Here is an 18,190-nt window from a genome sequence, read left to right on the forward strand (position 1 = left end):
CCAGGACGATCCATCAATTCCCCTCCAGCTGTTTTTCTCTCCGGCAGTAATGCCCCGTCTGGCACCCGAGTGCATGCAAAGTGAGGGAGCTCACTGGTCCCTGCTGCTGATCTCTCTCTCCGCCAGGCTTGTTTATTTATCACGGGTGCTCGCTCAGCACCGGGGGAGGCCTGAGCTTGCTGCTGGCTCACACTGCCCTGGGCTTAAAATCTTCTGGCAGGAGGCCCTCCCCATGACCACCCAATCCCCTCCCCTTGGAAGGCCTCTGTGTGTTTCAAAGCCCAATTCAAATGGGACCTCCTTTAAGACAGCGTCCAATGGACAGTGTCCCTCTCCCCAACATGACCAAACACCTGGGAGCTCCCTTGTCACATATGTCACCTGTCCCAGTCAGCTCTGTAGGGGAGTCATCCCACTAGTGGGAAACAACTTGAGGGCACAGAATTTTCTTCATGTTTTTGTCAGTGTCCCTGGCCCCACCTCCTCCCCACTCAGAGCATACAATGGTGGGTGCTTAATAGTCGCATGGTGAAATTGTTTCCTGAGCTGCTGAAGAGACAAACTGGAATAAAATCCTAGGACCCGGGGCCTGCTCACTCCTGCCAGTGAGAGGCCAGGCACCTGCATCAGCAGTCATGACATCAGACAAGGTGTCCAAGCCCAAAGGTCTCCCACAGCTCTGCCTGGGAGTCAGCAGGGTCCTGGGAGGCAGAGAGGAGAGTGCGCAAACCTTGCCATGTGAAGGAAGGCAAGAAAGGCAGGGCAAGTCACACTCCCAAACTGGAGCACTGTGGTTTGGACCAAAGAGTGCAGGAGGAGAGAAGGAGGGAAAGGAGGAAGGCAGAGAGGGACGAGAAAAGGGCACTGAGGGATGGACCACCAGGCTAAGCTCTTCCAGCTCCTTCCTTAACTGCCTCCCACCTCCCCTGCCACACCTGCAAGCCCAGCCCTGGGGCTGGCTCTCACCTGGAAGGGAGCTGCAAAAGTGGGCGAGCCTGCCTGGTCCTGGTATCAAAGCCTTCCCAACAGCTTCCTGGCACTCTTAACAGAACTCAACAGGCTCACCAAGATCCCCAGGGGCTGTACCATATGGTTCCTTCTCCAATCTGATTTCCTCCCTCTCTCCTTTCTATTGCTGTGGCTCCCATCAAAATGGTCTGCTTGCTGGCCCAGGAATCCAAAGTCTCAAGGTTTTGCCCTTGCTCCTTCATATATTCACTTTGTCACTTTGTTCAGGTCCTTGCTTAAATGTCACCTTCTCAGGGAGGCCTTCCTTGACCGTCCTGTATAAAATAGCACCTCAACTGCTTCACACAATTCACTGTGCCTGTGCCCTATTTCTTCACAGCAGGTCATCTTATTCTTCACTTATTATTTTTTTGTTGTTGTTAGCTTCCCTCCCCTGCACCTCCCAGCAACTAGTGTCTCCTTTCCAAGGTGACTTCCTGCCTCCCCTACCTACCAAAAATTTTTACCTCTAACTTCACTAATGTTTGCAATTCGCCTTGGAGCCTAACCCTTGCAGCGGACACCTGCACTGCACCTGGAGAGTCCGATGAGGCAGGATCAGTAGACTCTGGGAGGAAAGGCACCTCTCTTTCTCCACTTACTAATTGGCGTCCCTACCAGGAGAGAGATGCCTAAACCCCATGGCTGGAAGGTCAACATGCAGGCTAGGGGAGTCCCGTTAATGAGAATCCCATCTGCCAATTGGTCACAGGAGTGTCAGCGACTGAGCGGAGAGGCCCAACTAAAATAGGTATCAGGTGGGACCATTCCCAGAAGCCATTCACAGGAGGTGATACCATAACTTCTGGGGTCCTGTCTATATGCTACACAAAACAGCACGTACCTTGAGGAGGAGTCCATCTGGGCTATAAATCTACCAGCCTGGCCTTTCCTAACTGATGGGCCTCCTTGGTTACTCAGAAGACTTACCAACTGCTGATGCTCTCATCTGACCCTTGAAAGTCAGAGAGACATAAATTCTGCAGTGAAATCTGCTCTCAGAAGAAATGTGGCACTAACACTTTTGATTCAATAGGGAGTGTGAGGGGGATGGAGCTACGTTCTGCCTTCTCCTGACCCCCACCCCCACCTCTCTGCAAACAGACACTGCCCACCCTCCTCGGGCCTGTTGTCCTTCAGGACACCAGAGTCTGGGCAGTTCTGGCCAGGCTCCGAGGAGCACATTCGGTGTCTCAGAAAAATGTCAGGGAGGCAAGAAGACAGAATGCTGTGGCTGAAGTCAGGTTTTGTTTTGCAGATGCAAATGCCTTTGAAAAGGCCCAGCGGGATGTGCTAGGTCAGCAGCCACATTCACGCAGCGGGGAGATGAAGCAGCAGCCACCCTGGCTTTTCAGAAGAGGCACTCCAAAAGATTTTCTCTAAATACCAGGCCTCCTCTAGAAACTGCAAACACATTGCAACTTTTCAAACCTCCATCTGTGCCATTTCTCCAGCCCCATCCTCCACTGAAAGCCAGGGACACCTGAGCACCCTCATCTCTCTCCTACTGGGGCTGTCACTCTAGCCCCTCTCCTCCCCAGTCTCCTTTAATGGAGTCTCTCTGTCGGTGGCCCCTCCACTTCCACCTCTTACTGGCTGTTTTGCTGGCTGAAGCCTGGACCCTGCTGGTTTCACCTCACCTGCTGAAAGGAGCTCAGGATGCTTACAGATACCTGAGCCTCTGCCTCCTTATAAATGGGAGGGGGAGCCACACAAAGGATGTGTCCCTGCAGGTTGTCCCTACATCAAACAAGTCAATGGAAAGAGGCAGGAGTGCCCTTTTCCTTGCCTGGCCTGGTCTCACTCCTCCTAGTTAGGTCTCAGCATGGATACGCTCTCACTTTTAGTCCACGCTCCAGCGCAGTCAGGCTTCTGAGCCATTTCTCGTCCCCAAAAAAAGCTTCAAAGGCTGCCCCTCCTGTACTGTTACAGAAGACAGGAGACCTGAGAGACACAATGAGCAAATGCCTCGAGTGGACTCTGTTTGGACCCCGATTTGAACAAACCAACTGTAACAGAACATCCTTGAGAAAAGTGGGGACGAGCGAGTACGGAATGTGCACCCAGATGATATTAAGGAATTATTCCTGGCTTTGTCAGGTGTGATAGTGGCACCGTGGTAATGTTGAAAGGAAAAACTCTTATCAGAGATGCTAGCTGAAGAATTTATGAGTTAAATAAGTCTGAATTTGCTTTAAAATACTCCAGAAAAAGTCGTGGTGGAGATGCATGAGAGATGACTGGCCACAGCTTGCTCACTCTTGAAGCTGGTATAAGGCACATGGAATTCTCTGTACCATTCTTGACACTTCTGTGCAAGTTTTGAAAATTTCCCATAACAAAAAAACTCTTCCCTTCTAATCTCTGTTGTCTCCTTCTCTTTAATCTCTATGTCACAACCCAGGTCCCTGGCCCCAGTCTGGGTTTACCCCCGTCCTTCCAAATTCCACCTGGCAGCTTCTCCGCCTGCTACAGTTTGGGGTGGGCGGGGTAGGGGAGCATGTGTTAAGCATGTTTCTGCCCTGGGCCTCCCCTCTTAACTCCTCTCACTCTGAATTCCTCTCTCTCCTGTTTTCTGGAATAGTAGGTACCTGCTTTACCACTCACCATGGCCTCTCCCAGCTCTCAGGTGACTAGGTCCCCGCTGGGCCCAGACACTGAGTCTTTTATTCAGGAGTTGTCTTATCCTCTTCTGTCACCCTTCTCCAGAGCCAGAGCATAAGCACAGTCAGTGTTGGTTCAAGTGAACTGGGCGCCCCGGCTCCTCCAGTGCGCCCACCACTGGGACTCCCCCTCCAGGGCAGTCTTCTCCACAGGCCGAGAGGTTCACAGACAAAGGAGAGAAGGCCCTTCACTCCCACAGGCATTTGCAGCAGGGATGGTATGGGGGCACGAGGCTGCCTCCGTCATGATCCGACTGCACCGAGAGATGGGGTGGGGTGGGGAGCCACCGTTTTCATACTGACCTGTCAGGGAGGGTGGGCGGTGCGGAGAGGGGTGCGGGGAGGAGACTTGGACAGACTCTGGCTTCTCCTGTCATTATTAGTCCACCCTACCCCTTCACTGCCTGCCACCCACCGACTGCACCTGCAGAATCACTGGTAACTGCCCTTCCCAGTGCCAGCGGAGTAATCATGTGCCACATGCCTCTGCTTCGGAGCAGGGACAGGCGGCTGGCCACCCTCCCCAGGAACTGACTCCCCAGTTTCCCTGGGAACTGTTATTCAGGAAGATGAAACGCACTCAGCCTCCCCTCCTCAACAGTGCGGGGTGGCGCTGCACAGAGCACAGTGGCCGCCCTTTCATTAACCGCCTGGAGAATGAAAAATCCAGCAGCAGGTGGGTCTGCCCACAAAGTGGTGCCCCCAGGCCTCCCCCCTCCAAGTACCAGTGCCAGGGACCAAATACTCAGTACTGATACTCAGGACCATCAGCCCCGCCCTGCCCTTGGCCCTGCTGTTAAAGGTCCAGCTGTGGGAGTGTGGGGAGAAGTCCAGCAGGCCCCCTGGCAGGGCCTCCTTGGGTTCCCCTCCAGCGTGGGTTCCGTTGCCAAAGTAGTGATACGGGTTGGACTGGACAGGTGACAGAGGAAGACCACAATCTTCTCTGATTTCCTCGAAAGACTTGGGGGCATTCCTCAGTTCACCTCAATTTGTCTTTGGAAGTTCTTAGTATAGAAAAAGATCTGTTTATGAAATGTCTAAATGACAAATCCTTACCAGTGACTGGACTGGAATGTTAGGAGGACACTTCCCGCACAATGAGGGAAACCTCCTATGGGTCTGACTCGCCAGGTGACCTCAGACAAGCCCTGTCCTGTAAATTGCTGTAAGATACGGGTGGCTGGTGGCTCGCCTCGGAGGACCTCCCAGCATGGAGCATGCATGGCTGCCACCAAGATTCTAACATAACCACTTCCGCTCCCTCTTTCCAGCCTCCCTAATTCAAGTCATCACCAACATCTTACTCCTGTACTGCATTTCATTTGGACGTTCACAGGGAAGTTTCCCCTGAGTTGCTCAATTGGGTGCTTCCTTTCCATAGGAAACTTGGCTGTGCGAGGTCAAGGTCTGTTGACACGGCCAAAGGACCTTTACTATTTACAATGCCCTATGCCAAATGAGCACATCACGTCCTGGGACAGGGCACGTTAGTTCTTGGAAAGACTGCAGATGGGCCATTTGTCCCAATTCTCTCAGGCAGGGCATAGGGACAGCTTGCCATCTTCTATTGATTCCAAGGTGCACATTTCTGGACTTTTCTCCCAATCAATGGCATCATTTCATAACTGCTGGTCTGAGGTGGAAGCAGGTGCTCACACTGCTCCTGCCAGCCCTCCGGGGCCACCCAGCCTCAGACTGCGGTTCCTTTGGGTCACAATCTGAGTTTGCACAATCTTGAGGGTTTTTTGGGTCACACGGATTGTGCAAACTCAGAAAGCATGAGGACCACCGGCGGAAGCCCCCATTCTCAGGGGAGGATTTTCCATCCTGCCACCTAGTGTCGAGGTGGGGACACGCACACGTTCCCTCACTTCCTTCTCTGGGCGCTTTGGCACTTCCCCTGCCTCTGCCGGGGCTCCAGCTTGTGTGTGGGGGTCTCCTATTGGACTTCCCATCGTGGGCTTTTTATCTTTCTTATTTTTGGTGCATAAAATAATGATGTGTCTTATATTAGATGAAAATATGGTTTCTTATATTTGATGAAAAAAGTTTCTGTTACAAATATTATATATCACATCTGAAATGATCCAACATGCGAATAGAAAAGGAGGTGAGATTCTGAAGAAATGGTTTCATGGGGTCAGAATCACCCGGCTTGTCCTAAACCACTTCCCATCTGAGCTGCTCACTGGGCACTTCCACCCCCCACACCCCCGCACATCGGGCCTTGCCTAGCTGGGCACCCATCACGGCTCCCCATGACTCTGAGGATGAAGGCAGAGCTCTTAATATGGTCCTTGCTGGCCCTGCATCCTCTGCAGCCACATCCACACAGTACTCTTATTCCCTCCCCTCCAGCTCGCTTGCTTTCTATCTGCGTCACTTCGGGCTCCAATTCCCCTCCCACCCCAGGGCCCCGGCATGATGGCTCTGTAGCGAACAGTTCTTTCTCCCCAGTTTGCCTCGCCTCTCTCGGCTCCAGGGTCCCCACCTCACAGACAACTTCCCTGACTAGCGCAGACCCCCGCTGCAGGCTCCTGCAGTGCCGCATGCATCTCTTTCACAGCATATGTCCCAGCTGCAGTCCTCCATTTCTAAAATGTTCTTGATTAGTGTTGGAATCCTTCACTGGACTGCAAACGTTGTTAAGGCACACAACATGCCCATTTTCTCCTAACTCAGTATTCCCAGTGCCAAGCCGAGTGCCTGACAGTAGGTGCTCAGAAATTATTTGTGAATGGATGGATGGGTGAGTCTGAGTAAAACCTGCCTCTGAAGCAGACAGTGAACTCCTGGAGCCTGGGACAGTTAGGAGAAGCAGAAAGGGCAACAGACTTACAAGGAGACCTCCACTTTTGCCACTGTTATGCCATTGGGCAAATCTTATCCTCTCTGCTTCCTTACCTTCCAATTGGGAATAACAGTCACCCTACCTCTCCAACAAGGGTGTTTTGTGAGTCTGTCAAGACACTTTGAAATGATACATCTGCTTCCCCACCCCCAAGCCTCCAGCACAGCACTGGGCCCACGCTCCAGGAAAAGGGAGATAAGATCCTACAGTCCTCAGGGAGGAGTGCTCAGAGCTTGGGGTCAAGAAGGGACCACTGAACTTTGCGCTTCCCAGTCTCAACGTCCACCCTCTTCAAAAACTCTCACAGAGTTCCTCAGAGTTTTCAGGGCCCAATGACTTAAGCACGTAAGAGAGGAACTTTCTCTTACCAAGTCCCCTTTGGTATTCATTCCCAGCACAAGGTTGAGGCCCTTGGCCAGAGCGGGGAAAGCTGGAGAAGACTGAGATGCTGCCCCTTTCCTCCTGCTCTGAGGGCAGATGCTCAGACAGACACAGACCCGACAGGAAGCATGAGCCACGCCCTCCAGGACGCACTTCTCCAAGCAATCGGTGAACGGATGAGGCATTCCACTTTTACCCGGCAGAACACGTGAAGGTGCTTATTTTACCTCTGGGATCTGAGCTTCAATATTAAGGTGAATATTTACAGCAAAGCCTCACAGTTTCTTCCCATATCCCTCATTTTAGAGTCAGGCACCCTGAGTTTGTTTCGTGTATATCAACTAGCTATGAACGACTCTGAGTAGATAATTTTCCCCCTCTGAGTTAATTTCCTCATTAGTTACATGAAAATAATAGTAACAACAACAATAATGCCACCCGCCTTCCTCTCTCACAAAGGTCTTTTAAGGATCAAAGACATAAAGATCAAAGATGTAAGTGCCTGGTAAGTGATATCAATGCAAATGAAAAGTAACATTTTCTCTGTGCATTTTAAATTCCTCCTTCTGAAGCAGGAAAGCACCAAGCTGATGAACTGTTACCCATGGCTAACTCAGTATTACCCAAGATCTGCAGTCTCTAAGGCATATAGGTGGGAAGTGAAGTGTGCACAAATCTATGATCACAAATCAGTTATCAAGCACCTCCCCAGGGCCAGCCGTCCTCCCTCTGGAGAAAGATACATTGAAGGGTATTTATTCTCAATTGTTTTATCAGCTTGGCTGCCCTGACAGCCCTCCTCCCAGAAAACCAGGTGGGTGAGAGGCGGTACAGAATGAGTAACTCGCTAGCACGTCTGTGATTCTGGATTCTGTGAAGGGGGTGGAAGGCTATGCCTGCTACAGACATACATCCCTGCAGGATAATTCTAGCTAATGCCCAGCAGGGGGATTGGAAACACACTTCTGCAAAGCCATCCAGGGGGCATTGCTGATGAGACTCCTGTGCTCAGAGCTTCAAGCCAGCCAAGACTTCTTTGCCGCCTGATCTGTCGCGCGGCTCTGCTAGGGGCTCACTGGTGTCCCAGCAGAACACAGAGCCCAGGCCGTCTGTGCTGCCACTCTCCAGCTGGCAGCTGCCCACCAGTTCCTGGATCCACTGTAGGTCTGCTGAGAGCTCCTGCCTCAGAGCTTCAAACTGCACCTGCAGGTGGTCCAACTTCCTGGCCACGCTCCCGAGGCCGGATGCTGTGGTCTGGATGTCTTCTCGCAGGAGCTTCTTCAAGGACTCCACTTTGCGGAACTCGTACCTGAGCTGGGACAGGTCGTGCCGGGCACTCTCGCTCTCCTCTCGGTACCAAGCTTCCTTCTCATTGAAGATGGAGACCAGGGCCTCCACATCGTCCTGGATGGTGTCATGGGCTCCTGCCAGGGCATGGCATCCCTGGTCTACCCAAGCCACGTCCTCTACCACGTGAGCAAAACGCTCAAAGTTGACGTAGGTGTTGTTGGGAGGCATGCTCGAGTGGCACTTGAGGGTGTACTCTCTCAGGCGCTTGGTCTTCAGCTGAGTGGGCTCTGTCTTCCGCTGTTCTGGGGCTCTGTCTTCTCCTTTGGACTGGTGGGTGTTTAGACAGAAGAGCCAGGGTTAATTTGACACCTGCTCCAAAGGGCAGCTCGAGGTGGAGGCAGAAGGCACACGAGCAGCCTCTTTGACGTTCACTGCATGCGTCAGGCCATGTGGAGGCCCCGGGTAGGATGAGCACCCCTACAGACCATAAGCGAGGTCAAGAAGTTCAAGGGTGCTGCCTGCATGCTCATTCCAGGGCAGGGTGGTCCATGGCCATTAGAGGGTCTTCACACGCATAGCATTTAGGGGCGCTCGTGCAGACAAGCAGGCTGCAGCAGGACTCTGCGGGCATCCACTCGAGGGCAGGAACATACAAGGCCATGGCTGACAAGCCAGTCGGCTCCCTGTGCTTGGCAACACGCGGCAGGCTGAGCAGGGAGGCAGCATAAGAGACTCACTAGCTCTTAGCCCTGAGTTCAGCCCAAACCTGGGGGGGGCCCTTGGCCTTCTCCACCCTTCAACAAGCAGAGGAACCTGGTCTTTCTAGAGCACGCGAGCCCTCCCCACTTTCCACCTTCCAAATGCCTCTATCCCTTCTCATCTGCACCCTCAGATCACCCTCGCCAGCTCTCTCATCTAACAGTTAAAGTGAGTGGCAAGTCTGGCTAGGTCCCAGGAGTGCACATCTGCTCGGTTAACAAAACTAGTAAGGTCAGAGCCCCCATCTCCAGATTCCCACCCTCCCAAAGGGCTTTTCATGGCACTTTACTGTGACTAGACCGCAAGACCTTCTGGCACACCAGCAGCTGGAAGCGCAATTATAAAGCAGGTTAGGCAGGGAGTCACCTTTGTGCCCCTGCCCTCCCCAGAGGGAACGGACTTGCCCTGAGAGAGCGGCTGCCTCCCTCCCCACCAGGCCCCCCTCTCAGCCCCAGTCCCTGAGGGCTTGCGGTGCCCGAGGAAGCCAGGTAGCTGCTTTAAGTGTCATCCTTTGCTCACAGCTCCAAAAGTCATAAGGAACCCCCGTGGCAAAGCTGAGATTTTTCATTGTCATCGGTCTCTCTCTACAACTGGGGAGTCCCAATCTCTGCTTTGAGAAGACAGTGACGTAACATCTGACAAAGAACACTTTGTAAGATGGCCCCAAGGGAAAAGGGTCACAGCTGAGGTTTGTGAGGGTTGCATGTCGTAAGTCACCTGAACCCATGAAATATAAACTTAAACCTATAAACCTACTTGAAAGAGCCCAGAACCTTCGGAGCTCCCAACCAGCTTTCATTAGGCCTATGGGTTAGCATTTCAAGCTAAGGCCTTTCCGGGGGTCCTTTGCATCCGGCCACCCCAGCCAGCCCTGATGACAAAGCAGAGACTTCCTGCTTGCTGGAACTCACCACTGTGCTCTTACCGTGATCCAGGGGTGTCTGAGAGCCTCTTGGATTGTGAGCCGTTTCCTGCAATGAGGATCAGAAACTGCGATGAATCAAGAGGACAGAAGCTAAGAGCAAAGGGCTTCACTCTTACTGTTCTCAGACCTGCGTTTGGCATTCTTTGATCACTGCCCTCAAACCAGAATCACGGGGGATGTGGAAATGGACAAGGAGCTGGCTGAATTCTCTGCACCCCAGAGAAAATGGTCCAGGCGGACCCCTCTACAGAGAGACATCACATGACTCTCATCTGTGGTTCCACAGTTGAAGGGCCCAGCGCCGTACCACAGGGGAACCGTAAGGGCACTTCTGAGCTTCCAGCTTTCCATTGTGAAATCTCTGGTCTCTGTTTCTCTGCCTGTCTTCCAGATCTCTTCTCTGCTCTGCCCTTTGATCCTGCCTAGGGCTGCTCTAGATGGAGAAGTCCGGTTCCTGTGCTAGAGAGGACCCCACTCTGGCTCTCTCTGAAGTCTGTAGGACCAAGAAGACGTGACCTTCTAGAATCTGTGGACCTTATTCCTGCCCCAACTAGGCCAAGCTCTGGGCACCCAACACCCCAAATTCCCTGCCCATCTCCTGTGACCCCACAGCCTCAGAGCTCACCCCGGTCCTGGAGAAGGGGTCGGATCATCACATCCTGTTCTCTCACACCTTGGCCTCTCTGAACTCACCTCCCCAGCTCCCACCTGTACTGGCTCAAAAACTTCTGCCTTCCTTTTCAAACCTAGTTCCAGGTGCCCTTGGGACAGATTGCACAAGGTAAAGAGCCCTAGAGAAACCCAGGCTGACTTCCACACCCACACACAGACACAGGCACATCATACACGCACACTTATTTTCATTTCAGCAGGGAAAAAGAGCAGGAAGACTTGAGCAAACAAGATGAATGCCAGTCCCCACTTCTCCGTACCCGTCCAGATTAGACCCCAATGGTGCAGATGACAGTCCGTGACACAGTGGGGACAGAGTAACATGTCTTGGGGAAAGGCAACAGGAGCAGGTCAGTATCTGAGAAGCCCATGCCTTCCTCTGTGCTCTTACCGGGTCTCTTTAACCAGGAGCTTCCGAATGAAGTCCTTGGCCAGCTCGCTGGTCTGGCTGAAGAATTCCTCATCAAAGTCGTAACTCACTGCTGTGATATTTGCCAGCGTTTCCTGCTTCGTGTCTCCCAGAAAAGGGGATGCTCCACTCAGGCTGAGCACACGGAGAGACAGTAGGTGATTATAGGGGAGTAGATGGAAGCGGGGAGGATGGACTCAGGGGACCCTGAGTCCAATCCAATAACCTGTATGGAGCTCCTACTGAGCACTAGACAAAAGGAAACTGTGTCTTCCAGAGACTCGAAAGAGGAGGGGAGAGAAGCAGAGCAGAACCAAGCAGAATGTAACAGAAGGCCAGACAAGGGACTGTGGGAACACAGGGTGGAGGGGAGGCCCCAGGCAGGCTTCAGGGAGAGCTGGCATTTGCATCAGTGTGTCTTGAAGAATGAGGAGGTTGTCAGCAGTCAGAAGAGGAGATGAGAGGTCTCCTGGGCTAAGGGGGCAATATGAGCAAAGCCTGACAGGTGTGGAAGTAGATGGGCCATGAGGGACCAGAAGTGGGTGTGAGGTTCCCCTGCAGGGTTTGTCAAGGAGGTGTCACTCAAATAGTGACTCCCAAATCTACTGTCAGTTGCCTGTGGGAAGCATCTACCTAGATGTGGCATTGTCCCAGAAGTCACTGTGCCCAAACTTGAGCGCCCTGCCTTGATTAATGATGTCCCTTCACAAATGTATCCAAGCTGGAAACACAGGGGCCGCTCTGACTTTTCCTTCCATTTCTTCACCTCATCTATCCCCACCCATACTGCCATTTCTTAGCACAGTGCTAAGCACAGTGCATTGAAAATATTTGATTTTTCAGTCCTTAGGTTGGAATCCCAGCTCTGTGACTGTGACCTGGGTGAGCCTAGGTAAGTTACTCAACCTCCCTGAGCTGCAATTTCCTCATCTGTAAAATGAAGCGAATGAAAGTCTCTGCCTCCTGTGATTGTTGTGAAGAGTGAATACATATAAAGTGCTCCATGCAATCCTGGTCTACGCTAAAGCTCCAGAATTGACTGATGGCCATTATTATTGTTATTGCTAGAACACGAACACCCTTCCATGACTCCCCATTCTCTACAGGGTCGCATCTAAACTCCTGGGCACAATGGCATCAGAAGTTGGTTGGTCCCTACCACATTCTCAGTATGTTTCACCACACTCAGCACGCTAACTGTTCCCTTCCTTAGCAGGACAGCCCTTCTGTCCCTTTATACCTGGAGAATTAACCTCCTTCTGTATGGTCCAGTTCAAATCAATCAGTCAATCAATCAGTCAATCAATCTCTTTCTTGCTGCCCCATTAAACCTTCCAAAGCCCCAGCAGCCATTGCCTCCCCCATCTGTGTCTCACAGAGGCATGGTTCTACCTCTAACATGACCTTGGTCTCACCGGGTGACGGTTAGCTCTCTGGTGCTGTCCCTCACCCCACCCCAACACACAGAGCTCCAGACAAGCAGGGCAGACTCTCCATCACGTAAGTATCCCAAGTGCCTGGCACGATGCCCTTGGAGCAGGCACTCAAGAAACTGTATGGAATTCAAATTAGCTGTGAGACGACTATGTACCCTGTACACACTGGAATTCTTTAACATTTCCATGGGAACCAGAATTCTGCAGACATCAAAGTTTCAAGGGCCAGCGTCTGAATATCCTGGCTCTGATATGAAACTTTAGAGCAATGCATCAGATCCTCTGTCTTTGCATCAAATTTCTCTGGGGCTTTTAAAACATATTGGTGCCCAGATCTCACCCCTGGTGATTCTAATTTAATAGTTCTCAGGTGGAGCCTGTACCATGGTTGGTATTCAAAGGTCTAATGTGCAGCCAGGGTTTAGACCCTCTGCTGCAGCTCAAGGAGGTCCCCCACATCGGACAGAGCTCCAGGCCAAGTACTTCTGGAAGAGTCAGAAAACTGGTTTGTAGGGCAATGAGAGAATGATCTCCTCAGCTGTTGAGTCTGGCTGTGGGCTGACTCTTACCCAATGTGCCACAGAAATAGCATTTCCCAGGTGTGCTGTGAGGGGAAACTGGTTGGGCAGCACTGATGGAAGGAACACTACTAGTTAGTCATGTACTGCGGGCCGGAGCAGTGCTAAGAAATTTGCTCATGTCAGCTCACAAGGAGGGGGACCCCAAAAAACTGCAATTAACTTCTTGAGGGTGGGTGCCTTGTAGTACAGGCTTCCCCTGCTAGGTGAGTGTTTTAGGAACACGTCTGTATCAGTGTACCAGCTGGCATTGTTGTGAGAGGCTGCATTTGGCTTCAGTGAATTTTTTTTAGACCGTTTCATGATGCATGATTTATGAGTGTTCCTGCCCATGCAGCACTAGGTATTCAGCAGTTTTTGAACCAAAAACGGCATGACCCCTCTGCCCCATCCTCCCTATAGACCTGATCTTGCACAAGCAACTTTTTTTTTATTTCTTTGGATAAAAAAAGTCCTCTAAGGAAAATGCTTTGCCGATGTGAAAGAGGTGAAACAAAAATGGCAGAAGCACTAAAAAGGATCAAAATCGACAAGTTCAAAAACTGTTCTGAGCAGTGGAAAAAAGTCTTGATACGTGTACTGCATCAAATGGAGAGTACTTTGAAGGTGACTGAAGTTTAAACATGTAAGACTAAATATACAATTTTTTATAAATAAATTCCAGTTTTGGGGGTTCCCCCTCATATTTGACCTTCACAACACATCCCTGGAGGGAAGTTTGTGATTCCTACTTTTATGATCAAAACACAGACCTGGAAAGAGGTTAAGAATCTGCCCGAGGCCACAGATGGAAAGTGTCAGATCTACTACACAGAGCTGTGCAGGAAATCTCTGCTTAAGCAACTTAATACTTCAGGGACAGGAAAGAGAGACTGTGGGGAGAAAGGAGTGGACTGACGGGAGAATGTGAGCTCTGGGAAAGGAGGGGGAAGGGGAGAGAACAAGGCAGGGTCAGGGAGTGCACAGCAGCTAGAGAGCTGTCCCAAGGCCTCTGAGTGAAAGCTAACGTCCTCAGAGCACTTGGTCTGGGTGAAGCTGAGCGGCGGGTCCCTGGCCACCGGGCGCGGGGAGAGGGGGATGCAGGCAGAGGCTGCTCTCCCAGGATCCGACCCAACCTCAGCCCCAGGGTCAGTGTGTGAAATGGAGCTAAGAGGGCTTAGCCTCGGGTTTGCTGTGTGGCTCGAACACATCTGGTTCTTGGTGGGTGCTCAGGAAATGCCAGCCTGTTTGGGAGAAGTGGGAAGGGCTCATCTCTCACTCCTTCCAGTCCCCCAAGTCTAAGCTGGGTGGGAGACACAGAATCAGGATACTCACAGGATGTAGGTGATGACGCCTATGCTCCTGCAAAACAAAGAACAGGCAAGTCAGGGCCTCCTGGCCCTGATCCCAGACCAGCAAGGGAATCCCGCATGGTTCTCAGGGGGAGTGGTCACTCGGCCATTCATGGCAGCCTCTGAAGGGCCCCACAGCCCTCTCCATCCCGTTCTTCAGCAGCACCCCCGGATGCATTTAGAGTCATCGAGCTCTGGAGATTGAGCCTGAGGACGTAAGCTCAAGAGCAGACTCCTGCCCTTGCAGGCTGTGAATGGGGCATGTCCCCTATCACCTTTGAGCCTCTTTCTCCTCATACAGTGAGGACAATAATAACCACCCCCAGGACTGCTGGAAGGACTTTAGAAAACAATTCATCATGGTGCTCAGCCAACTACAAAGCACTGTTCAAATGAAACAGCTCCTGTCTGCACAGAGACTCAGTCACTGCGGTATCCCCAGGCCCACCACAGGGCCTAGAACTTGAGGCTCTCAGTCATCATTTGATTGACTGACTGAAAGAGCAATTGTTACATTATCTTGATCAGGGCTGTGTGGGCCTCCGAGGTGCTCCTGTGCCTCTGTCCTCAGCTCTCCCCTCACTTTCTGCCTCTTCTGTGTTCTAACTGGCCTCAGGTCCAAGCCTAGCTGCCTCGGGCTGCCCAGGCCTCAGACCCTGCACACCTAGAATAGCCAGAGTCTCTGAAAGGTGAGTATGGAGAAAGGGGTATTCGTTTTCTTTTCTTTTTTTTTTTAATTTTATTTATTTTATTTTTAGAGGGGAAGGGAGGGAGAGAGAAAAAGAGAGAAACATCAATATGTGGTTGCCTCTCACACGCCCCCCTACTGGGGACCTGGCTCACTATCCTGGTGTGTACCCTGACTAGGGATGGAACCAGCAACCCTGTGGTTCACAGGTTGGTGCTCAATCCACTGAGCCACACCAGCCAGGGCAGGGGTATTCATTTCCAAGAGGGACTAGCCAGAGCCAGGGTCTGAGGTCCTCTGCCCTTGGAAGGGTCCCTGTACCCCCTGGGTGGCCTGCACAACTCACCACATATCAGCCTCCAGGCCCAGGGGCTCATAGTTCACAATTTCTGGAGCTGAAAAAAGCCACATTGAAGAGTTAGCAGGAGTATGAAAATGGAAGCGATGGCTGGGGGGAATTTTAGGGAGTTTGAGGCCAAATGTCTCCATCCTGGATCCCCACTAAAAAAAAAAATCAAAGCAAGGGAAGGAGAAAATATCACTCTAAAAATTTTGAGGAAGTCAGTTGCCTGTTATATTGGTAGAAACCTTTTACAAAGAGGCCTTGACAGTGAGGAAAAGGGAAAGCACATAGGAATGTCTGGGAAAGGAAGAGGAAGAGGAGGGTGGGGAGAAGAAGATGCAAGAAGGGAAAATGTGGCCTAGTGACAAGGCCTACTTTAGAACGCTCTGGTGGGGAGCAGTCCAGTCGGCACTGGAAGGTGATGGAGAAGGTGGCAGAGAGGACTCTACGTCCCTCTGAGTCTGGTCTGAAAGAGGGTGTCTCCCCCCTGATGGGCAGGAGGACATTCTGGGGTCCAAATGATGAACTTGAGGTGCCTGAGGGGCATCAGGGGAAGGTGTCCAGGAAGAAGCTGGGACAGGGGAGGGGCCAGAGTCCTCATGTTTGGAGTCCCCATTGAGGTGGAGCCAGGAGCTGTGCAAACGACGTGGTGACCAGGAGAGGGTGTGGAGTCTGAGGAAGGAAGGCCCCACTGAGGAGAGAAGGAGACCAAGTGCAGCCTGGAGATCAAGCTGCCAGGCCCTGGGAAGTGAGTGTTGAATTTCACACTCACTGCAGTGACCAGAGAATGCCCTGAGTGTGGGAAGTGGAGATACATGTGCAGATGACTCTTGAAAAGCTTGGCTGTGAAATGGAGGAGAAAGAGAGGGCAGAGTCTCGAGAAGGGAGGAGGACTGAGCCTGCTTCACCACCAATGGAATAAGCGGGGAGTGGGCCAGGCTAAGTGTGTTGGTCTAACACAATATCAAAGCCACTGCATCCACAGGGTGTGCCCACCATCCCACCCCCCAACCTCCCTCTGCTTCCAGACACAGGGACCCATCCTCCCGGCTTTGCTGATTTTTTAGCTTCATAAAAATGATGTCACACTGCATGCGACCTACTGTCACTTGTTTTTTCCCTCATTCAACATTCTGCTTCTAGTGTTAACTGAACATCCATCCAAATCTTTCATTTTCACTGCTAGCTAATAGTCCACTGTGTGAACATACATACGTCATCTTCTACTTCTTCTCTTCTCAGGGACCATCAGGACCATTTCCACTTCTGTTATTACTGGGATACCATTTCTATGAACTTTTTTTGTACATGTCTCCTGGCACACACATGCAAGGCTTTATGTAGGAGAGTGATATTCAGAGTGTGGTCCACAGACAAATAGTCTGCTATTGTCACTGGCCCAGACAAGATAGGCACAGAATTTGGGAGTAAGCATTTAGAGACAAATCAAGAAATAAACATTCGAATTGTGATAATTTTTCTAGGAATTTATTTTTCTAGAAATTTATTTTTCTTGTATCTTACTGAAAAAGCAGTCCAGTACAGTTGAAGGATTTTTGTTTAAGTTTTTTTGCTGTAGAGAGTTTGAGAACACAACTCACTTTTTAGTGCTTATCTGCTCGATGTACTTATATACACATTTCTGCCCTCTATGTGCTTTTTCATTTGTCCATTTTTTCTGTGTTTTTCTTCTTTCTTTTTCTTTTTTTTAGTGTTCTTATCATTCCCCCCCAACTTATATTTTTGTAATAGCTGCGCTTAAGACTTTCCATGTCTGCCTAACAAACTCTAACACAAGCCAACACTCCGAACCTCCTCTAATGATGCAGGGCCCTGACTCCAAGCATTCTGGTCTATCTAACGTTATTTTCTTCAGTTTTTAGTCCTGTTTTTTTATTCTCACAATTGAAACTCCATCATTATTTTAAACAGGAAATGTTTATATGTGCCTAATGTTTACGGACTTCTTTGTTCCTCTTACTTCTTACATTGAGACGTCTCTCAGAGGCCCTTTTCCTTAACTTATTACTACACCTTTTAGACATTTCATTTTTAAAGTTCTGTTGATGTTTATTTGTTTTGTTTTTGTTGTTCTTTTTCTTTGTTTTTGTTTTTATTTTTTGCTTTGTTTTACCTGAGTCTTTTACCTTCATTCTTGAAATGCAGTTTTCCTGGGTATACAATTATGGTTTGTTAGTTTGTTTTCCTCAGCTCTTTGAAGATAATATTCTATTGAATGTTGGCTTTCATTGTTGTTTTGAGAATTGTGCTGTCCATCTAATTCCTGTTTGTTTGTTTGTTTGTTTGTTTGTTTTGTAGGTGATCTATCTTTTCTCTCTGGCTGCTTTTAAAATCTTCTCTTTGTCTTTGGTACCCTAGAGTTTAACTATAGTGTGGGTAGGTATGGAATTTTTTTTCTGTTTGATATACATTGTCCTTTCAGTATCTAATGTTCTTACATCAGTTCTGAAAATTCTTAGCCAGTCTTTTCACATGTCGCCTCTCTAGTGTTTCCATTCTTTCCCCTGAGACTCCAAATAGATCTGTGTTAGGCTGTCTTTTTTTATCCTCATTCACTTACCCACTCATATTTCTATGTCTGTCACTAGAGCTAATTTTTTCCAGCTCAGTGTTCCAATTCTTCAACACTCTCCTCAGCAGTACGTAATCTGCTATTTAGCTCATTTATTGAGTTTTAAATTTCTACGAGTATATACTGAATTTCTTAAAGTTCTATCTGGTTCCTTTTTGACACTCTCTTGTTGCTTGCTCATTCTTGTGATTCTGTCACTTATTTCCATATACATTTCATTTATTTTATAGTCAACATCTGACCATTTCAGTATCTTATGTCTT

The 18,190-nt window shown here is 50.2% G+C and overlaps 1 protein-coding gene across 2 annotated transcripts in view; it reads right to left on the bottom strand.

The window, feature by feature from the left end:
• The window catches only part of DAPK2 (death associated protein kinase 2), a 107,926-nt gene that overhangs the window by 5,105 nt on the left and 84,631 nt on the right, over positions 1-18,190 (bottom strand). Inside the window, exons 6-10 of one of the 2 annotated variants that reach the window (XM_045823674.1) lie at positions 15,338-15,386; positions 14,287-14,313; positions 10,941-11,093; positions 9,878-9,923; positions 7,714-8,520 (exon numbers count right to left, since the gene is read on the bottom strand). In XM_045823674.1, the coding sequence (XP_045679630.1) occupies positions 7,912-8,520; positions 9,878-9,923; positions 10,941-11,093; positions 14,287-14,313; positions 15,338-15,386 (884 nt within the window). In that variant the 3' untranslated portion in view covers positions 7,714-7,911. Of the gene's footprint in view, positions 1-7,713; positions 8,521-9,877; positions 9,924-10,940; positions 11,094-14,286; positions 14,314-15,337; positions 15,387-18,190 lie in introns of those variants that run through there. The other variant, XM_045823675.1, reaches the window with a different exon arrangement.

This window comes from Phyllostomus hastatus, unplaced genomic scaffold, assembly GCF_019186645.2.
Source record: "Phyllostomus hastatus isolate PE091 unplaced genomic scaffold, TTU_PhHast_1.1 phas_scaffold_501, whole genome shotgun sequence".
NCBI classification, from domain to species: domain Eukaryota; kingdom Metazoa; phylum Chordata; class Mammalia; order Chiroptera; family Phyllostomidae; genus Phyllostomus; species Phyllostomus hastatus.